At 52.1% G+C, this 17,520-nt stretch overlaps 2 protein-coding genes across 3 annotated transcripts; one reads left to right on the top strand and one right to left on the bottom strand.

The window, feature by feature from the left end:
• The first annotated feature begins 42 nt into the window (after positions 1-42).
• Positions 43-9,706, top strand: GGN (gametogenetin). 2 transcript variants are annotated; one of them, XM_078379996.1, is made up of 4 exons: positions 43-105; positions 1,427-3,750; positions 6,444-6,640; positions 8,584-9,706. In XM_078379996.1, exons 2-4 carry the CDS (start codon positions 1,441-1,443, stop codon positions 8,714-8,716), a joined length of 2,640 nt encoding a protein of 879 aa, XP_078236122.1. In that variant the 5' UTR covers positions 43-105; positions 1,427-1,440; the 3' UTR covers positions 8,717-9,706. The 2 variants fall into 2 exon arrangements, with proteins under 2 accessions (XP_078236122.1, XP_072835546.2); XM_072979445.2 differs by lacking the exon at positions 43-105 and adding an exon at positions 201-285.
• PSMD8 (proteasome 26S subunit, non-ATPase 8) lies at positions 9,275-17,484 on the bottom strand. The gene is made up of 7 exons (XM_020787040.3): positions 17,243-17,484; positions 15,197-15,269; positions 14,259-14,361; positions 12,694-12,859; positions 11,432-11,532; positions 11,211-11,319; positions 9,275-9,970 (listed from the first exon to the last, which is right to left on the bottom strand). Exons 1-7 carry the CDS (start codon positions 17,420-17,422, stop codon positions 9,833-9,835), a joined length of 870 nt encoding a protein of 289 aa, XP_020642699.3. The 5' UTR covers positions 17,423-17,484; the 3' UTR covers positions 9,275-9,832.
• Positions 17,485-17,520: the final 36 nt, after the last annotated feature.

Genomic DNA, 17,520 nt, shown 5'->3' with positions numbered 1-17,520 from the left:
GGAAGAAGGGGGCGGGGCGTCCGTTATGTCCGTTGCGGCCCCGCCCACTCGTTCCATTCTCCCCCCCCCCCAGCTCCGCCCGGGGAGCAGAGGCGACGCCAGGCCGTGAGTGGGAGGGACTTAATTTGGGTAGGGGGGGCAGCAGGAGCAGGGGGTGGGGCTTGAGGAGCCAGGGGAGGGGCAAATTTGGGGAGGGGGGAGGGGTTTTACCTTTGAGGGGAAAGCGGTTCCACCCCGTGGGGTAGGTTGGGTGCGCTCTTCAATCAACCGGAGTCGGTTTACTCAGTGAGTAATGAGTAGGTTTACTTTGAAGAGTGTCTAATGCATAGGTTTACTCAGTGGGTAGGGTCTAATGAGCAGGTTTACTTTGAAGAGGGTCTAATGAATAGGTTTACTCAGTGGGTAGGGTCTAATGAGTAGGTTTACTTGCAAGAGGGTCTAATGAATAGGTTTACTCATTGGGTAGGCTCTAATGAGTAGGTTTACTTGAAGAGGGTCTAATGAATAGGTTTACTCATTGGGTAGGGTCTAATGAGTAGGTTTACTTTGAAGAGGGTCTAATGAATAGGTTTACTCATTGGGTAGGGTTAATGAGTAGGTTTACTTTGAAGAGGGTCTAATGAATAGGTTTACTCATTGGGTAGGGTCTAATGAGCAGGTTTACTTGGAAGAGGGTCTAATGAATAGGTTTACTCATTAGGTAGGCTCTAATGAGTAGGTTTACTTGAAGAGGGTCTAATGAATAGGTTTACTCATTGGGTAGGGTCTAATGAGTAGGTTTACTTTGAAGAGGGTCTAATGAATAGGTTTACTCATTGGGTAGGGTTAATGAGTAGGTTTACTTTGAAGAGGGTCTAATGAATATGTTTACTCATTGGGTAGGGTTAATGAGTAGGTTTACTTTGAAGAGGGTCTAATGAATAGGTTTACTCATTGGGTAGGGTTAATGAGTACGTTTACTCAGTGGATAGGGTCTAATGAGTAAGTTTACTCAGTGGTACGGTCTAATGAATAGGTTTACTCAGTGAGTAGGGTCTTAGTGAGTAGGGAGAGGAAGCAAAGCAAAGAGCTTGGTGTTTTTTACTCCTTGAGTAGGATCTGCCAAGAGGAGATACATAGAGGAGGGTCATTTTTTTTAAATTCAGTGAGTAAGATCCTGCAGGGAAGGGGCTAAAGCAAAGGGTGTACATATTCCTCACACCTCCCCATGGGATCTAACATGGTGGGAGTCAAAGGCTTTGTTATTTTTGCTCTCTGGGTAAAAACATAGGAGAGGCTGGAGCAGGTTAGGTGACCCTGTCGGCTGGGGCATTGTGGGAGCTGTAGTCCAAAGCAAGCCAGCCGCGGGGCCGACCCGAGTTCCGGACTTCTCTCATCATCACACGCCCCCTCCTTGTTTTTTTTTTCCTCACCCCCCCCCCTTTAGGATGACGATAGATAATGGGCAATGTCCAATCAGAAACATCACAAGAATCAGAGTCTGCCAAAGACGGGGAGGAGAAGACTAATCCGGACAGGAGCAAGCCACCGGATCGGGGCCCGAAGAGCAGCAAGCATGAACTGGAGAGCCAGGGTCACGGCCCTCCAATCCTCGAAGCCCAAACTGCCAGCCAGCCGCTGAACAGTGAGCCGGGGGGAGGAGACAGGCAGGTGGGAGCTCCCGAGATGGGGAAGAATCATTCGAAGAAGTCCAAACTCAAGCTCTCCTCCATGTGGGCCCAGAACTCGGCCAGTGGCGGGATTAAGGAGGCCAGCCTCTGCGATAAGGACCCATTGATGGAGAAGCGGGGGCTGGCTTGCCTCAGCAGGGCTGACCTCCAGAGCAGGCAGGTGACCTTTCTCCAAGAGGATCAGCCCAAGGAGCTCAAGGTGGTCCTCGGGCCTCCGCAGGCGGCCGCCACCGATCCACGGGACTTGAGCGTCAAGAGAGCACCGGCTAAAGGGAAGAGCAGGCTGGACAGCGCCCACCTGGACCAGAACATGGTGGGGCCGCAGCAGCAGCAGCAGCATCTGGAGAAGGTCGTCGAGCTGGGCCACGTGGCTGGGGTGCCCAAGGAGGGGATGGCAACGGAGATCGTTTCGACCCAGCACGCCCGAACGAGCGCAAAGGAGTCTTTGGAGAAGGAGGGCCATCCGTCCGAGGCTCTGCCTTCAGCCAAGAAGCAGCCGCTGGGTGCTTCGCGTGGCGCAGAGCCTTCTAAGATGACGGAGGAAGCCGTGGCAGGCCCTCGAACCCTCAACGAGAGAAGCGCAAGCGGGCCGGCTCCTTCCGGTTGCCCGGCTCTCTCGGGAGGGAAGAAGACTCTCCTGTCGTGGGGAGCTGGCCAGGAGGAGAAAGAGCCGGCCGGTCAACGGGACAGCACCCCTGGGTGCGACGGGGACTCCCGGGGGTTGGCTTTCCCGCCTTCCTGCCCGCCCGTGGAACCGCCAAAGCCCTTGACCATCCCGGAGGGAAAGCCCCAAGCCCCTGAAAGTGAAGGGAAAGCAGGGGCGAAGGACGAGGCTCCGGGCGCGGAGGTGGTCAGCTCGGTGACGATGCAGGAGCTCATGGAGAAAGGCCTCCACTTTCTGTACAAGGTGACCATCCAGCCGGGGCAGTGGCCCTCCAGCCTCAAGTCGGCCAAGCAGAAACCCAGCGTCCTGACGCCTGGCATCTCCTATGCCGACATCCTGAAGCAGAGCCCCCAGAAAAAGCCTTCCGCCGGTGCCCCCGTCTTGCCCAAAGCCTTGCACCATCTCGCCTCTCCGAGCAAGAAGCTCCCGACCTTCAAAGGGCTGGAAAAGGACAATCCCGAAGACTTCTCCTCCCTCTGCCAGTTGTTCCCCGAGCACTTCAAGGAGGCCGCCCCGAAAGGGCCTGCCCCGCAGGCGCCCAGCCAGCAAGTGGTGACGTTTCTCGAGGAGCTCTCCGCCGGCAACCCCAAAGGGACCGAGTGGCAGAGGCCTCGGCCGCCGACGCCGTACCCTCAGCGCCGCAAAGGGCAGGGCCGAAAGCTGCCCAGGTTCGGCACGGCCGTCTCTCAGGTCGTCGCCTTCCTCGGAAGCAACCCCAAAGGCGATTGGTTGGTGCAGGATGAGGGCCAGATGCCGCCGAACGAGGCCACCACGGCGGCGGTGGCCAAGGAGGAAGAGGGTCCGGGCTGCCCCAGATCCCCTGGCGGCGCCGCCAAAGCGGCCAAAGAGGTGGGCTTCTTTCAGCCGATCTCGTCCCTGTTTTCGGAGGGAATCCCCATGGAAATTGACGACCCTCCTCTAAGACCCCAGAGGAGACCTCCGGGCCCGGACAAGGGAGCCAAAGAAACGATTCCTGTCAAGGTGGCCCTGTGTAATGCTTCTCGCGCCAAGGTTTCCCCGCTGGTGGCAACACACTCGTTCCAAAAGGAAGAACCAATCCCTCCAGCCCCTCCACTTCGCCCAACACAGCGCTCTCCGAGGGAGACGCAGGGCGTGCCCAGCCTGGCCTCGGCGGCACCGCCGTGCGTCCCCGCCGGACTGGTTCCCGATCCGAAGGCCGCCCCCGCCGCCACTCAGGCGAGGCCCAAGCTCGTCCGGAAACAAGGGCCTGGCGCGACGAAATCGAAAGAGAAGCTCAAAACTTCGGGACCGTCCAAATCGAAAGCCCCTAAGGGGAAGGGGCACAAGCAGTGGCCTCGAGGCTACGGGATGACCCCCGCCCTGCGGCTAGAGGGGCCCCCTCTCTTCCCGCCTTTTGAGAAAGTCGCAAGACCTTTTTATTTTGGCGAACCTTTGGTAAGTCCGGGCTGGTTGGGCTCCGTCCAGTTGATCTTCCAGACCAAAGACCCCCTGGGGGTCTTTCAACCAGGGATGGGGGGGGGGACTCAAGCTGTAAAGTTGGACTTAAGTCATACCAGTGACTCAGCTCAGACTTGACTCCCCCCCCCCCCCCCGTGACTTGGTCTTGACTTGCAACTTCGAATCTACCCACCTCTCCTTTTTTCCTGGGGGTAGGGAAGCTCATTTTAATAGGGACTTGGTACTTGACACCAGAGACTCAGATTTGACTTGAGACTTGGGCCAAAGACTTGCCAATGTCTGTGATTTTAATTAGTTCTGAAATCACATATTGATCCTTTCTGGTCTGTTTTCAGGCCGAGTTTAGAGCTTGGGGCAGTATCTTTACAGGCTAACCTAATAGCCTTAGCGTGACTTTTTAAAACATTGTGCATTAGTTAGTTTTCCTTATCACACAAATAATAAGTTGGTTTTGCATTACACTTAAATTTTGTAGTGCGCACACACACAGCTTGACTCCAGAGGGTTGCAAACCTCCAGCATTTCAGGTGCTGCATGTGTTAAATCCACACTTTATTGCACTGGTTCTCAAATTGGGGTCCTCGGATGTTCTTGGATTGCAGTCCCCAAAAATCCTGGCCAGCCCAGCTTCTGGGAGTTGCAGTCCAAGAACATCTGGGGACCCCAGTTTGAGGACCACTCCTCTCATAGAATGGTTCTCAGCCTCGGGCCACCCAGGTGTTCTTGGACTGCAATTCCCAGAAGCCTTCACCACCAGCTGTATGGGCTGGGGTTTCTGGGAGTTGCAGTCCAATAATGCCGGGGGGGGGGGAAGCCAAGGTTGGGAATCAGTGCTCTAATGTAGAACATCAACTGCCTTGTCAACCAGTTGAACAGGCAGGATCGGGACCCCTTTGATTTTTCTCAAATGTGGGTGACTCTGATGGCCTTCTGAGACACTGTCCCGGAATCAAGTTAAGTGGTGCTGTGTTACAGTGAATCTGCTCATTCCAAGAAGGCTGACACCCCCCCCCCCCCAAGGGGATGCTATGTGAGACTTCAGTTCCACCCTGTGGCTTGTGGTGTAATAGCAGCCACACTCTTTTCTCCCGCGTGCTTTCTAACAGCTGGAAGGTATCATCTACAGCAGGGGTAGGTGGCTTTAGTAGGCTTGGGGGGTCCCAAGGCAAGTGTGCAAACTCCCCAAAACATTTAAAATACATGCAATGAAACCAGGAAGTCTACTTCTGGTTTTGGAGGAAAAATATGTATAGGAGGGAGTTAAATGCTGTGGGAAGAGCATTTAAAATGTGAACTGCTACTTCTGGAAGCTTGTAGGAACAGCAGTTTTCTCTTTTTTTTGGCTGGAAAATAAGAATCTCGGGGTCGGCAAAAGCCGGCCGTAGGGAGACCCGTGTCGCTCTACGACCGATCTAGAAATCTGGGTAAATTGGCTTCAGATGACAGGGCAGCCCTTTTCTTGTCTCTCTGTGGAAATGTGTCTCCCGAAGACATGATGGAAAGAGAAAGCAGTGGTTGAAATCAGTTCTGGGGAGGATGTGGCAGAAATAATCCAGACATCCTGAGGACTCCAACCTGGGAGTGCTAGTCAACCGGTCTCGGGTACGGATATACATGTTGTGATCCACCCAAGCCACTAAGAAGGACTTCTTGAATTTTTATGGGGTGGGGAAGACAGCGGCCAGCAGACTGAAACAGTCTCCTTATTGCAAAAATGGTTGCCTTAGACCAGACATGTTGTTAACCTGTTTTAACCAGTGGCTGCAAAAATAATAATAATGCTATTTTAGGATGCTTTAACAGAAATATAGTCTCCAAATCCCACGAGGAACGACTCCCCCTCTATTTAGCACTGGTTAGGCGTCTAGAGTTCTGTGTCCAGTTCTGGATACCATTATTTTATGAAGGATGCTAACAAACTGGAGCAAGTGCAGAGGAGGTCAATAAGGAGGATCAGGGGACTGAAAAACAAAGCCCCAGGAGGAAAGGCAGAAAGAACTGGGCATGTTTTAGCCTTGAGAAAAGAACACTAAGGGAAGAGGGGAGAGCACTTTTCAAAGACTTGAAAAGTAGTCATACAGAGGACGGGCAGGATCTGTTCTCAATCATCCCAGAGTGCAGGATATATAATAATGGGCTCAAGCTGTAGAAAGCCAGAATTCGGCTGAATCAGGAAAAACGTCTTAACTGTTAAGAGTGGTATGACAATGGAACCAATGACCTGGTGGGAGGTGGTGAGCACAGACGCTGGAGGCATCCAAGAGAAAACTGGACAGCATCTGTCAGATCTGCTCTGATGTGTATTTCTGCATAGAGCAGGAGTTGGACTCAATGGCCTTAGAGGCCCCTTCCAACTCCATTATTCTAGGATTCTATAATCTGGCTCTAATCAAAACAACCGAATTCTGCATCCGCAAGCAATAAATCACCCACTGGACCACGCAAGGAGATCCTCAGTAATTCCCTGTTTCCTTGGATCACCTGAATGGAAATAGTGAACTTGTTTGCAAAAGTCTGCTCTATAATCTTGTTTTGCTAGATATTATCCTTTTTATTGCCAGATGTTTTGCTTATTATTAGGAGAGCAGGCTGTGGATAGCTAAGTTGAACTTGTCCGTTAGCAGCCTTGCCTGGTTTTTTAACGGAACAAGTGAACTCTCTACATCCAGGAAACGCCTCTTGCTCTGGACAAACCGGCCACCGTCGATGTGGGAACCTCCACCCAGGCCAGTCCCGAAGAAGACGGAGAGGCCGAAGGATCTGACGGGCACCACTGGCCGGCTTTCCAAGTGTCCGAGTCATGTCCCATGAGGTGCTACTGCAAGCATCAGGCTCCGAGGAAGCTGCCTAAGAACGTTGTAGCTTGGTGAGCAAGGAGATGCCTTAGGTGCAAACCTTGAGTGGCCATATGAAGTGGGGTGGGGTGGGGGCCCTGCCCGATGAGGTCTCATGCCATTTTCACCACCGTGGCTTCTCCTAGAGAATTCTGGGAACTGTAGTTTGAGGAGATTGCAGGGGTGTGCTTGATCCTGCCGTAGGTGCTGAGGCTCCCAGGCATCCATGCGGAGACAGAATTGCATCCGGAGCTGGTTTAAGTATTAAAACTACTCAGGCTCGAGAGTTCTCTGTTGTTGGAAGGGAATTTTAAGGTCTTCTTCAAACGACAACTCCCAGGTCTCTGTGAGATTGACCCACGGCCGTTAAAATGGTATCAAACTAGGTAGCGTTAACTAAAACAGTGACGCCGAAAAAGGAGTTAAATTATTCCTCATTGTGTTACACTCCTAATTTGATTACACATTACATGCTGGAGAAAAAAAAAAGCACGAAGGGTGCTCCTCCAGTGTGTCTTACGAGGGTGCTCATGACTTGTGCCCCTTTTGACACAGCGTGCGAGGGGGCCATATCCTTCCTGGGGACTGGGTATGATGGAGGCTTAAGTCTTCTGGGAGAAAAGGTGGGAGGAGCACAACCCGTTGCCTAGCAGCCCCCCCCCCCCCGCTTGTTTTCCACTGCAGGTACTCCAGGTTGCTTAGCAACTCCTTCCATAGCTTCTTTCCTAAGTTGGCCAGGTAACTCGACACCCAGCCTCTCCCAATGGCGGCCAATGTTATGACGACCCATGGATGGTCAAGAGGGGCACACAATTATACGGCCGAGGTTCTCCTTCACGGACCCGTGTAACCTCCATTCTGAACCTCCTGAACAAGGAATCACCACCACCCTTCAAACTTTGGTTCAGTGGCTAGCACATTCGGCAATAAATCGCCAAAGGCGATGGCAATAATGCAATTAGCATTTGCTCATGGCCTGCCCATCCAGGCCGATTTGGGAGCCACTAGCCAGGATCCTGAGCTTTTGGCACGTTGGACGAACCCGTTTGGGGTCTGGTGTAGCCATTCAAGCTAGCAGAAGGAGCCATGCAGGAGGGAAGGGAATCCTGGTTTAGTGGAAATGGGAATTAATCAGGATGGGGGCTATATGTGATAACTGTAGCCATTCCAAACTGGTGCTGTCCAGAGTGGGTGTATGAAAACTCCAAAAAAGCTACCTTGACTGGGGTTTTCTGGGAACTGTGACACGCTCGTTTGCCTGTGACACGCTCAGAGGGCAGCAGGTTGAGGAGGGAGGGCTGATGCCCCCCAAGAACTGATGAAAAGCCAAGAGTTCCAACACCAACAGGGCAAATGACATAGGCTTGCAGCAAGAACTTTGTGAGTGGCTAAATTAACTTTTTTTTTAAAATTGAAATTAATGAATCTATTGAAGTTTCTTGCAATCAAGTTCTCCTTCAAGAAAGGCACTACAGTGGTGCCCCGCATAGCGACATTAATCCGTTCTAGGATTAACGTCGGTATCTGGATTCGCCGCTATGCGGGGGGGGGGGGAACCCATAGGAACGCATTAAACTTTAATGCGTTCCTATTGGGGAAAAACTCACCGGTAAGCGAAGATTCCTCCATCCGGCCGCCATTTTCGCTGCCCGGTAAGCGAGGGCAGGGCGCAAAAATGCTGCGGGCGGCCATTTTCTGCACCCGGCAGCCATTTTGGAACCGCCGATCAGCTGTTTTGTAAACATTGCAATACAAAGATCGGTAAGCGAAATGCTTACCGATCATTGCAATGCGATGTTTAGCCTATCTAAACATCGCAATGCGACTGCATTAGCGATCGCAAAAAACGCGTCGCTGTGCGGATTCGTCGTTAAACGGTGTGCTCATTAAGCAAGGCACCACTGTACAAAGTTAAGGTAAAACGAGGCAGCTTTAGACCGCCTCTTCGCTTCTCTTTTAACCCCTTCTCTTCCAGGCTGAACCCCTCCACCAACCACCTGGCAGAACCGCCCTGGGTTGCCACTGCCATGCTGGCCGTCTCACTGGTCGCCGGGACCAAGTTCTACTTAGACTCTTACAAACAGGAGCACGTTTCCAGTGAGGACTGAATCTCCCCCCTTCCCCGGGGGTTCTCGGTAATAAAACTTGCGCCCTGTGGCTCCGTGCAGTCAGCCTTACTGGGGATGTTAAAACAGGTGGCGAGATCTTAAGTTTTAGAAAGTGGACGGTAAGATATTGGTTGGCAGTTCATTTTCAATAGAGCAATACTGAAGGCTGAGTGATGCTGTCTCATCCCACTGACTGACAGACAAGGAGTTCTTTTAACCCATAAAGCAGAGCTCTCTAGGCACTTAACCGTTTCCCAGTCACTGTTTGTGGGCCTCCAATATCTGGCTCTCAAAGAAGTCCACCAGGACTGAAGGTGGAAGCGTCCTCCTTCGCGTTCACACTTGGTAAGGCAAGAGATCCAGCTCAGAGGCAACGTCCAGGCCCCGTTTGACCACTAAAAGCTGCAGTTAGCTCAAAATGGAAGTAGATACCTCTAGCCTCCTTGTGTTTGGGAAACAGGACAATATATACATATACATAGCAATCTGGCCTTACAGCTGAGTCGTGTCCCATTCTGGTACCTTCAGGATTGGCTTAAGACGGCTAGGAAAACTATATTTATAGAAGAGCATGTTTTTGTTTATTGAACCAGTCATCCCTTTAAGTGACTTTGCACAAAACCAACAGCCGCACGGTACCCAAATAAAAACAAAACAAAACAAAAATCAGAAGTTCTTGAAGGCCTTTTCTTTAAAGCCTGTGCTGACCAGGAAGCGGGAAGAGTCTGTTTCCATTGCAACCAGAAGCTCCTGCCGTATTTCTGAACATCAGCAATGGATAAGTTGGGGGGGGGCACTCCTCAAAGGGAATTTTAAATCCCATAAAGTCAGAGCAACCCAAGATCAGCCCGTTCCCCGCTTCCACATCCAGAACATTTTTTTTCCACCTGGGACCAAGAAACAACTTAACTGTTAATGACACACAGATCGGCCCACTTTATATTTACTCTGGCATCCCAGGAGAAATAGACTTAAAAAAAAAAAACACAACCCCCCTTGACCCCCACCCCCTTTCTCTGTAAGAAAAGACTGCCCGCTGGATGGGAAGTGGAATATAAAGGCTAAAATGCAGGAAATGAGCAGCCTGCAGTCCCAGCGCAGGGTGGCAAGGGCCTGCTAGACAATCATCTCCAGCTGCCGAGCGTATTCAATAACTTGTTTAGCTAGCTCTGTAGAGGGAATTGTCGTGTCTTCCGGCTTCTGCTGCTGGCCTATGAAACAGTAGTGGTTGTTGGGGCCCAGGACCCAACCGCGCTGAAAAAGGAGAGAAGAAGTGAGACAAAGAACCCAGAGTGAATATGGATGATCTGGTTTTCTGATCCCCCGACAAGATTTCCCTGCTCAGCCTTCAAGAATCAAGTGGTGCAGCTGGCTTAGTCTATAGCAGCAGCCGCCGTAGCAGGAGATTTTTCCAGATAACATCAAGAGGCCACAAGACTCTTTCTTGTTAATGGCACAAAAGAAAAAAAAAGCATGCTGCTCATATACCGCCTTATAGCATTTAAAGCACACTCTGGGTCGTTTACAAGTTAATTATGGAAGCTACCCATTCCCCCACCCCACCCCGTTTACTTATTTTACCAACCTCGGAAGGATAGAAGGCTGAGTCAACCTTGAGCTGGCTACCTGGGATTGAACCCCAGGTCGTGAGCAGCATTTTGGCTGCAGTACAGCAGTTGAACCACAGCCCCACGAGGCTCTGTAATGTCCAGGTTCTCTTAAAATACCCAATTTAAAAGCCAGCGGCAGGAAACTTGCATTATATTGTGGGAAATGGCATACCACCCCCATAATGGAGGCAAACACAGGAGAAGAAAATTCAAACCTGTTCCCCCCCCCTCCAAAAAAATCTGGTGGAAACACATTTAAATTTATAGTATGATGGAACTTAGATCAGCCAGGCCCTTGCTAGACAATGAATGTCCACCCCATGTACATACACTTCTGGCTAACTGAATGTCAGGATTTTTGACTGAACCCACAGCTCGCGAAATGTAACTAACTCATCATAGTGGAAGAGGATGGTGAGCCTGTGCCTTTACATAGGTTACTGGATCCACATTCGCACCTCAGCCCCCAATCACAAGGGAGAAAGGCATGCTGGAGTCCAAGAACATCTCAAGGCTTATGCGCATTCCCCACCCCTGTTGTAAGTCAAGATCCAATCAGTGGAGGAGAATAATAAAGGAAAGGCTTCTGGCATCTTGCTGGTAGGAAGAGGCCAGAAATGCTTCCTGTGAATGGCTTCCCTGGTCTGCTCAGCCAAAGGTGTTCTAGAATTGAGAAGGACTCCCCTGAAGGACCCAAGCAAGCCAAGCCATAAAGCGAGGTCTGTCACCACAGAGAAAGCCCTGAGGGTTAAGTTCAAGGGGGCCACTTTCGGGACACTGCCCGAGTATGACGAGCATGGGGTGGGGAGGGGAGAGGTATCATAGGAAAGGCCCCAAGGCAGGAAACTCAAAAGGAAGGGAGGACCCCACGGGGGCAATCTTACTTTCTTGGCATAGTCGGTCATCTTCTTTGGAGTAAAGAAGAGCATGCGGGTGGCCTCACTGAAAAGGATCTTCTCGTAGGCCTTCTCGATGCAGCTGGCAATTTCATCCCTGAAGCCCGAAAGGGAAAAAGACCCAAGGATATGGTAAAGGAGGGGACATCTGTGCCACCCTGGCCTGACCACCTCCCCACTTTCTGCAAGGCCAAAACGGCGGGACTCACCTGACCGTGTCCAGTAAGATGTCTATGAAGAAAGCGTAGCTCTCAGCTGGGATGTTACCTTTTGCCAGGAAGACTTTGTTGTAGCTGCCTTCCATCAGGTACTGCGGGTGGGAAGCGCAAAGAGAAAACACACCCATCATCTTTCCTGGGAAATCTGCTCTGGGCAGTTAATACACACACAGGCAACCTTCCACTTCTTCATCATCCTCATGTGTTGGTGAGTCCATTCTGACTTATGGTGAACCTTTTCTGGGTAGGGAGGACTCAGAAGTGGTTGACCATTCCCTTCTTCTGGGGGCAGCTATGGGACTGTGCAGCTTGCCCAAGGCCACCCAGGCTGGCCTTTCTCCTCCAAGGCACTGTCGGGAATCAAACTCCCAACCTCTGGCTTTGCAGACAGATACCTAAACCACTGAGCTATCCAGCCGGCTTCTAGTTTCTTGACCCCTTAAATAATCGTCTCCTCTTGTCCCTGGCTGCCCCTTACTCCCAGAACTACTCTATACAACACCTGTACTGCTTCCCTTGAAGATCCTCAAAAGCCTACCATTTATGGAAACCCTTGGACACAGGAGAAGGAAAGGGAGGCATGGCATACCAATGCCTCAGAAACAGAGGAGTGATAAATAAGCTACATGCCGACCATGGAAGGAGAGACATGGCCCTCCCTCCATCCCGAGCTGCAGAGCTGTCAGGGCAGTTAGCTCACCATCCCGGCCTTTCTGAAAGGCCAGGCTCACGGGTGACGCCCTCTGAATAGTCCCGAGGCTGTTCCTCCCACTGCGCTCACGGTCCACGTTAGGCACACTGTGGGTCTGTGACAATCAAAACTGAAGCTTGGAAATGCTCTGGCAACGTCTAAGGGGAGGTTCTGTACCCAAAAAGGTCGATGCTTCCAAGTTCTTTCCAAACTGGCGGTGGTGTTTTGACCAGAGCTAACAGAGGGGAAACCGGCCGTTGCGCTTTACAACGTGGGCAGAGGGGTGCTTCTTCCTGCTCACCACCTGGTGCTGGCACCCATGCAGAAATAGAACCCCATGGAATATAAAGCCTCTGTCCACGTGGACTGCACACACATTTAGTGCATGCAGGCATGTGTCCGCACACCGTCAACATCAGGCTCTTCCACTACACCCGATCCAGAAGCTTCCTGACACGGGGAAGCATGCTCTCGGAAATGTCCTAGCTGACCACCTGCTCTGCCTCTTGGAGGCAACGCTTAACAACACCGGACCAGGGGCAAGGGAAAAGCAAGGCGTTACCTGTTCCAGAGACACAGGGTGCTTGATGTAAACGTTGGTCTGAATCTCTTTTGCCGGTAGCCTTTCGAGCTCGGTGTGAAACTCGGCGACACGGTTCTGGGAGAGCAGGAAGAGGAGGTTCAAGCCCAACAGCTGGTGCTTGTAGGCCGACTCTGGTAACTCATCTCTGAGGCAGGAAAAGGGGAAAGATGTTAAACTTGTGTGTAAGGAAGGATGTGTGTCTACTAGAGATGGGGATATTCATATTTGTAAACGAATACGATATCTGCCCGTCTCAGCTAAGAGCCAATGAGGGTTCAGCCCCAGGGACCAGCCTGTCCAGTCACGTGTTCCGTCACCATGAAGGTCCCGCTCTTCCCACCAATGACGACAGGAGCTCTGCCGTCTCCCTGCTTGGCTGGCCACTCAGCAGCCGTGCGGGGAGACTCGTCCTCCCGCCCCCTGCCTGGAGTGGCCAGCTGAGCTGGGAGGCAGTGGATCTCCTGTCGCCATTGGTGGGAAGAGCAGGACCTTTGTGACGCCTGAGTGGACAGGCTGTCCCGAGGGGGAGGGGGGCTGGACCCTCATTCGGTCCAGCTGGGAGAGGGAGATTCATATTCCTTTACAAATACAAACATTCCCATCTCCTGTGTCAAAGCCTGGCTGTAGGAATACTGATGAGACGCTGGACCTTTATGCAAAACAGCCGACAAAAAGACAAGCAATGAGCGGGGCATTGATGCCGGAGGAACGCTTTCTCCTGCGTGTTCCACCTCCAAACTTCTTGTGGGCCGCCCTCTGCACAGCACCGCACGCAAGGTGAGCCGTTCCGGCCTCTCCGTCTGCACTGAGATGCTGAAAGAGGGCGTGCGTCTGGATGCTCCAGGGCGGAAGGGAAAGGACCCTGCGCTGCACCACACAGCACACAGCATCTCCTCTGCTCTGAAGCAAAAGGAGGGAGTGTGCACCTGTTTTGGGGTGTGGAAAGAAACCAGCTGCTCTCAGGCCACTGAAAATACAAGGCGGGCAAGGAGGGTCTCTTCAGAGGACTTCTGAAGAGAGGGGTGAGTGAGGCATCATCGTGCTCACTGCAATCATCACCGGGGGAGGTTGCATGTGTGTTGGGGAGATTCCCTGATATCTGCCAAACACTGCCCACAGCTAGTGAATGCAATAACCCGCCCTTGAGTAATCCTCCCAGGAGATGCTTGTATGCCTTGTTTTTTTGTGTGTGTGTGTGCCAGAGGTGGAAGCTTTTTCCACACCCGAAAAAGGTGCGCACCTTCCTCTCCCTCTGGACCCCATTCTTTTCCAAGAAAGTTCATGCCAGGATAAGGAGCCCTTGGCCCTCCAAATGTTTTAGACTACGACCCCCCTCCCTTCCCATAAGCTCCTACCACTAGCCATGCTGGATGGGGATGGTGGGAACGGTTGTACCAAACCTCTGGATAGCCAAAGGTCTCTCAACCTGTCCCTGTTCAAAAGTCTTTCCCTTCAGCGTCCCAAGCAGACCCAGGCTTTGTTGGGGGTGGTGGGTAGAATGAGCCAAGGAGCCCACCGAGAGGTTGCAAGGCAGACGTGCTTACTTGTAATCAAAGTAGTAGCACTTGAGCTGGGCCATGTATCTCTCAAAGGACGGGATGTCTTTCTTCAGGATACTCCACTGCGCCCCGATTTCTAGGATGTCTCCTAGGAGAGAAACAGCATGAACAAAAAAAAAAAAAAAAAAAAAAAAAAAAAAGAGGAAGGAGCAAAATCACGACACAGCAAACAAATACAGCCAGTCTGTTGTTGTGGAATTGTAAAGCTACTTGCCTTTCAGTCCGCCGAGGGTGCACGAAAGAGTGAAAAAGAGCGCCAAGGAACCAAGGAAGTTCCTTTACAGACTGACCCTCGCTATCATGGCAGCTAAGAGACATCGGAGCAAGATCGAAAAGCCCCTGGTTCGAAACGTGTTGCTGCAACAAGCTGCTTGTGTTGATTTTGGCTACCGCATCTTCAATGGGGGAATAATATTAATAATAGTGGCCTACCCTACTATGCTGTTGTTAGAGAAGAGACTGTTGGAAATGAAAGGAGTTACCGAAACGCTAACTACCAGGTAGAGACTCATGATGCAAAGAGTTGCATTTCTATGCATGCTTGAGATATAGGATGCTGCAGCTAGGCAGGACCCTCAGCGCCCACGTAGGAGATTTCCTGAGAACCTTCTCTAACTAGTCTTCAGTTCCACAAAAACAGAATGAATACATTTTTATCAGCACAGATAAGGGGAAGTCTTTCCCTGAACCCCTCCTTCCTTTCCATACTAGGGAGAACAGGAAGTTTTTGCCCCAGACCAGTTTGTGAGAAAATGGCTGAGAATTATTGTAAGAAGAGATGGCTGTTCGTGGGTTCAGAAGCGACGCAGTGGGCTGAGCTTTCAGAGTGGGGTGGGGTCCTGGTTGCTTCCCAGGCCTTTCCCTACGTTACAGGGACTCCCTCAATCTGGCCCACCCTTAGTGCATGACAGGACTGTACTCACTTGCCAAAATAAGTTGCTGTTTAGTCAGCTTTGTCCCTGTGGTCGGGAGGAAGTTGAGTTCAAGCAGAGCTAGCTGGAACAGAAACAGGAAAGGAAGAAGCGTTTACACACAAGCCATACGCCTCTTAAGCAGGTTCTCACGACAAGGGACAGCAATGCACTGACATAAGACAGTTTCTCTTATTTCAAATCTGCATAGCAGGTGACCGGCAACCAGCAGCCCTGTTGTGGAATCTGGCTGGCAGACAATCTTCTCCTGGTCCATACTAAATTCTGCAAGAGGAAACAGGCTTTTGTCCTGACACAGTTTAAAACATTACTGGGAAGCCTGGTTGAAACCATTCAAATGTATGCTTTTCCCAAGGCTTGAGTAGCAGTTCTTGTTCGCACGGGCATCAAGAGAAATGAACAGGATGGGCCTTCTCAGAAGCCATCTAGTTCAGAATCAGTCCAGTGGGGAAAACCACCAGACATTCCTGTAAAACAATTTAGAGCTATATCCACTATAAATATGTTATTACTAAAAGCAGCAAAGGCTGCTGGACTCAGTAACTTTTTAAAAAGGAGGCTGACAAACAAACAGATGATGATTTAGGAATGTCTGTGCCCCCCCTCCACCGCCCAGGCTGTTGGATTACCCATTCCTGTCACAAAAGCTATAATCGGGAATGGCTCTGAGCCAAGAGGGAAGGAGCAAGGCTTTCTTCTTCAAGGACAGTGTATTCTTGTTTATCAGATCAAGAGACAGCAGGGGCGCCTGGCTTCTATGATTGCGGGCGAGAAACATCCAGGCTGAAGTTTTGATTTGCTTCGGTGGCCTCCGTTCATCACAACCCGGCTCGGCCTGGAAGTTCATAAACAGGTTTGCCCTCCAGCAAGAACAACACAGCTGAGTCACCTTCCTCTCTTCTGCCAGCTTCCAAGGAAAGAGAGGCCATCTGAACTCCGGGAGGCTTTAACTGCCAAGATCTCCCCTCCTCACAGCCCTCTTCTTGACGGGGGGGGGGGGCTTCTGCTTCCCACACCTCGTGTTAGCTAGTCCTTCCCCTCTTCATGCTACACTCGAACCTCTTCATTTCATCCCCACCCCATCGGCTGTCCCGTACAAACATATCAAGCTCCAGTTTCTGCTCTTCTCCTCTCCCTGCCATAACCTTTCCATCCGTCTGCCCCCCCCCCCCGTTCCCGTCAGGAACATCCAGGCAGCTGGCCCTTCCTTTTGCAGTGTGGGTGGGCAAAATGAAACCCTCCTGATGGGGTTGGACTATCATTCCCAGCCTTCCTCACCGCCACCTGTAACAACTAGACCTGGGGGGGGTGGTACGGCAGTCTGCCTGGAACCACTGTGTGTGTGTGTATTTGGAGCCTCCAGTTTCCCTCCCTTCAGAGGCTGTCCCTTCTGAATCTGACGAGGAATCCTGGAGAACTGGAAAGCTTGCCAAGTTGGGAAGACTTTAGTGATCTATCCCACGAAGAGGTTACTCAGCCCATACTTTCTCGTCAAGCTCTCTTTCGGTGGCGGCCCAGCCCCTATCTCTCCCCCCCCCCAGGTCATCCTCATCCTCTTAAGAACTACAGAGGCTGGAAGGGACCCCCCCCCCATGGATCATTCAACCCCTCCCTTGTCAAGGAGGCTCAGTGGGGGAATCGGGAGTCCCCAACCTCTGGCTCCCTAGCCAGAGACCTCAATTCCTGAGCTATCATTATCATCACCACCACCATTTTTTGAACTTCAAGGCTGGACGGGACCCTATGGATCATGGAGCCCAGCCCCTTGTCAAGGGAAGCCCATTGGAGGACTCGAACTCCCAACCTCTGGCTCCACAGCCAGGGGCTTAAACCACTATCCCTTACTCCCTCGTCTCCCCAGCGCCGCCTCCCATGGAGACCAGTCCCCGGACGAACCCCCCCCCAACGACCCACCGTCCAGGGAGAGGCCTCTTTCTCCAAATGGCGGTTTCTAGTGTTTCCCCCCCGCCGCCCCCCCCGCCGGTTTCCAGGCTCCCCCTCGGGGGCCCTTCTCCCCCCCCCCGCCCGGTCCCTCACCTTGAGGCGGCCCAGCAGGTCCCCGCACTTGTTGAGGTTGAGGTTCTTGCGGTTCCACTCGGCCCGCAGCTGCTCGTACATGCCCGCCGCCTCCTTCAGCCCCGCCACGGTCGCCTCGGCCCCGTTCAGCACCGGCCCTCCGGACGCCGCCATCACCACCACCGTCGCCGCCGCGGCCATGAATCGGCATCCGGCGTCCACCCAACCCCCGCTGTCGCGAAACAGCGCGCCGCCCGACTCGCTTTACGGCCCGGCCCGTCTCCATGGAAACGGCGCCC

The sequence above is a fragment of the Pogona vitticeps genome, chromosome 9 (genome assembly GCF_051106095.1).
Source record: "Pogona vitticeps strain Pit_001003342236 chromosome 9, PviZW2.1, whole genome shotgun sequence".
NCBI classification, from domain to species: domain Eukaryota; kingdom Metazoa; phylum Chordata; class Lepidosauria; order Squamata; family Agamidae; genus Pogona; species Pogona vitticeps.
This window is presented reverse-complemented; position numbering and strand designations above follow the sequence as displayed.

Excerpts from the sequence above, each read along its gene's own strand:
- GGN (XM_078379996.1), top strand. The coding sequence starts at position 1,441 with ATGGGCAATGTCCAATCAGAAACATCACAAGAATCAGAGTCTGCCAAA. Across the intron at positions 3,751-6,443 it reads TTTATTTTGGCGAACCTTTG|GAAACGCCTCTTGCTCTGGA; the intron begins GTAAGTCCGGGC and ends CTCTACATCCAG. Across the intron at positions 6,641-8,583 it reads CCTAAGAACGTTGTAGCTTG|GCTGAACCCCTCCACCAACC; the intron begins GTGAGCAAGGAG and ends CTTCTCTTCCAG.
- PSMD8 (XM_020787040.3), bottom strand. The coding sequence starts at position 17,422 with ATGGCCGCGGCGGCGACGGTGGTGGTGATGGCGGCGTCCGGAGGGCCG. Across the intron at positions 15,270-17,242 it reads ACCTGCTGGGCCGCCTCAAG|CTAGCTCTGCTTGAACTCAA; the intron begins GTGAGGGACCGG and ends TTTCTGTTCCAG. Across the intron at positions 9,971-11,210 it reads TGACCGACTATGCCAAGAAA|CGCGGTTGGGTCCTGGGCCC; the intron begins GTAAGATTGCCC and ends CTCCTTTTTCAG.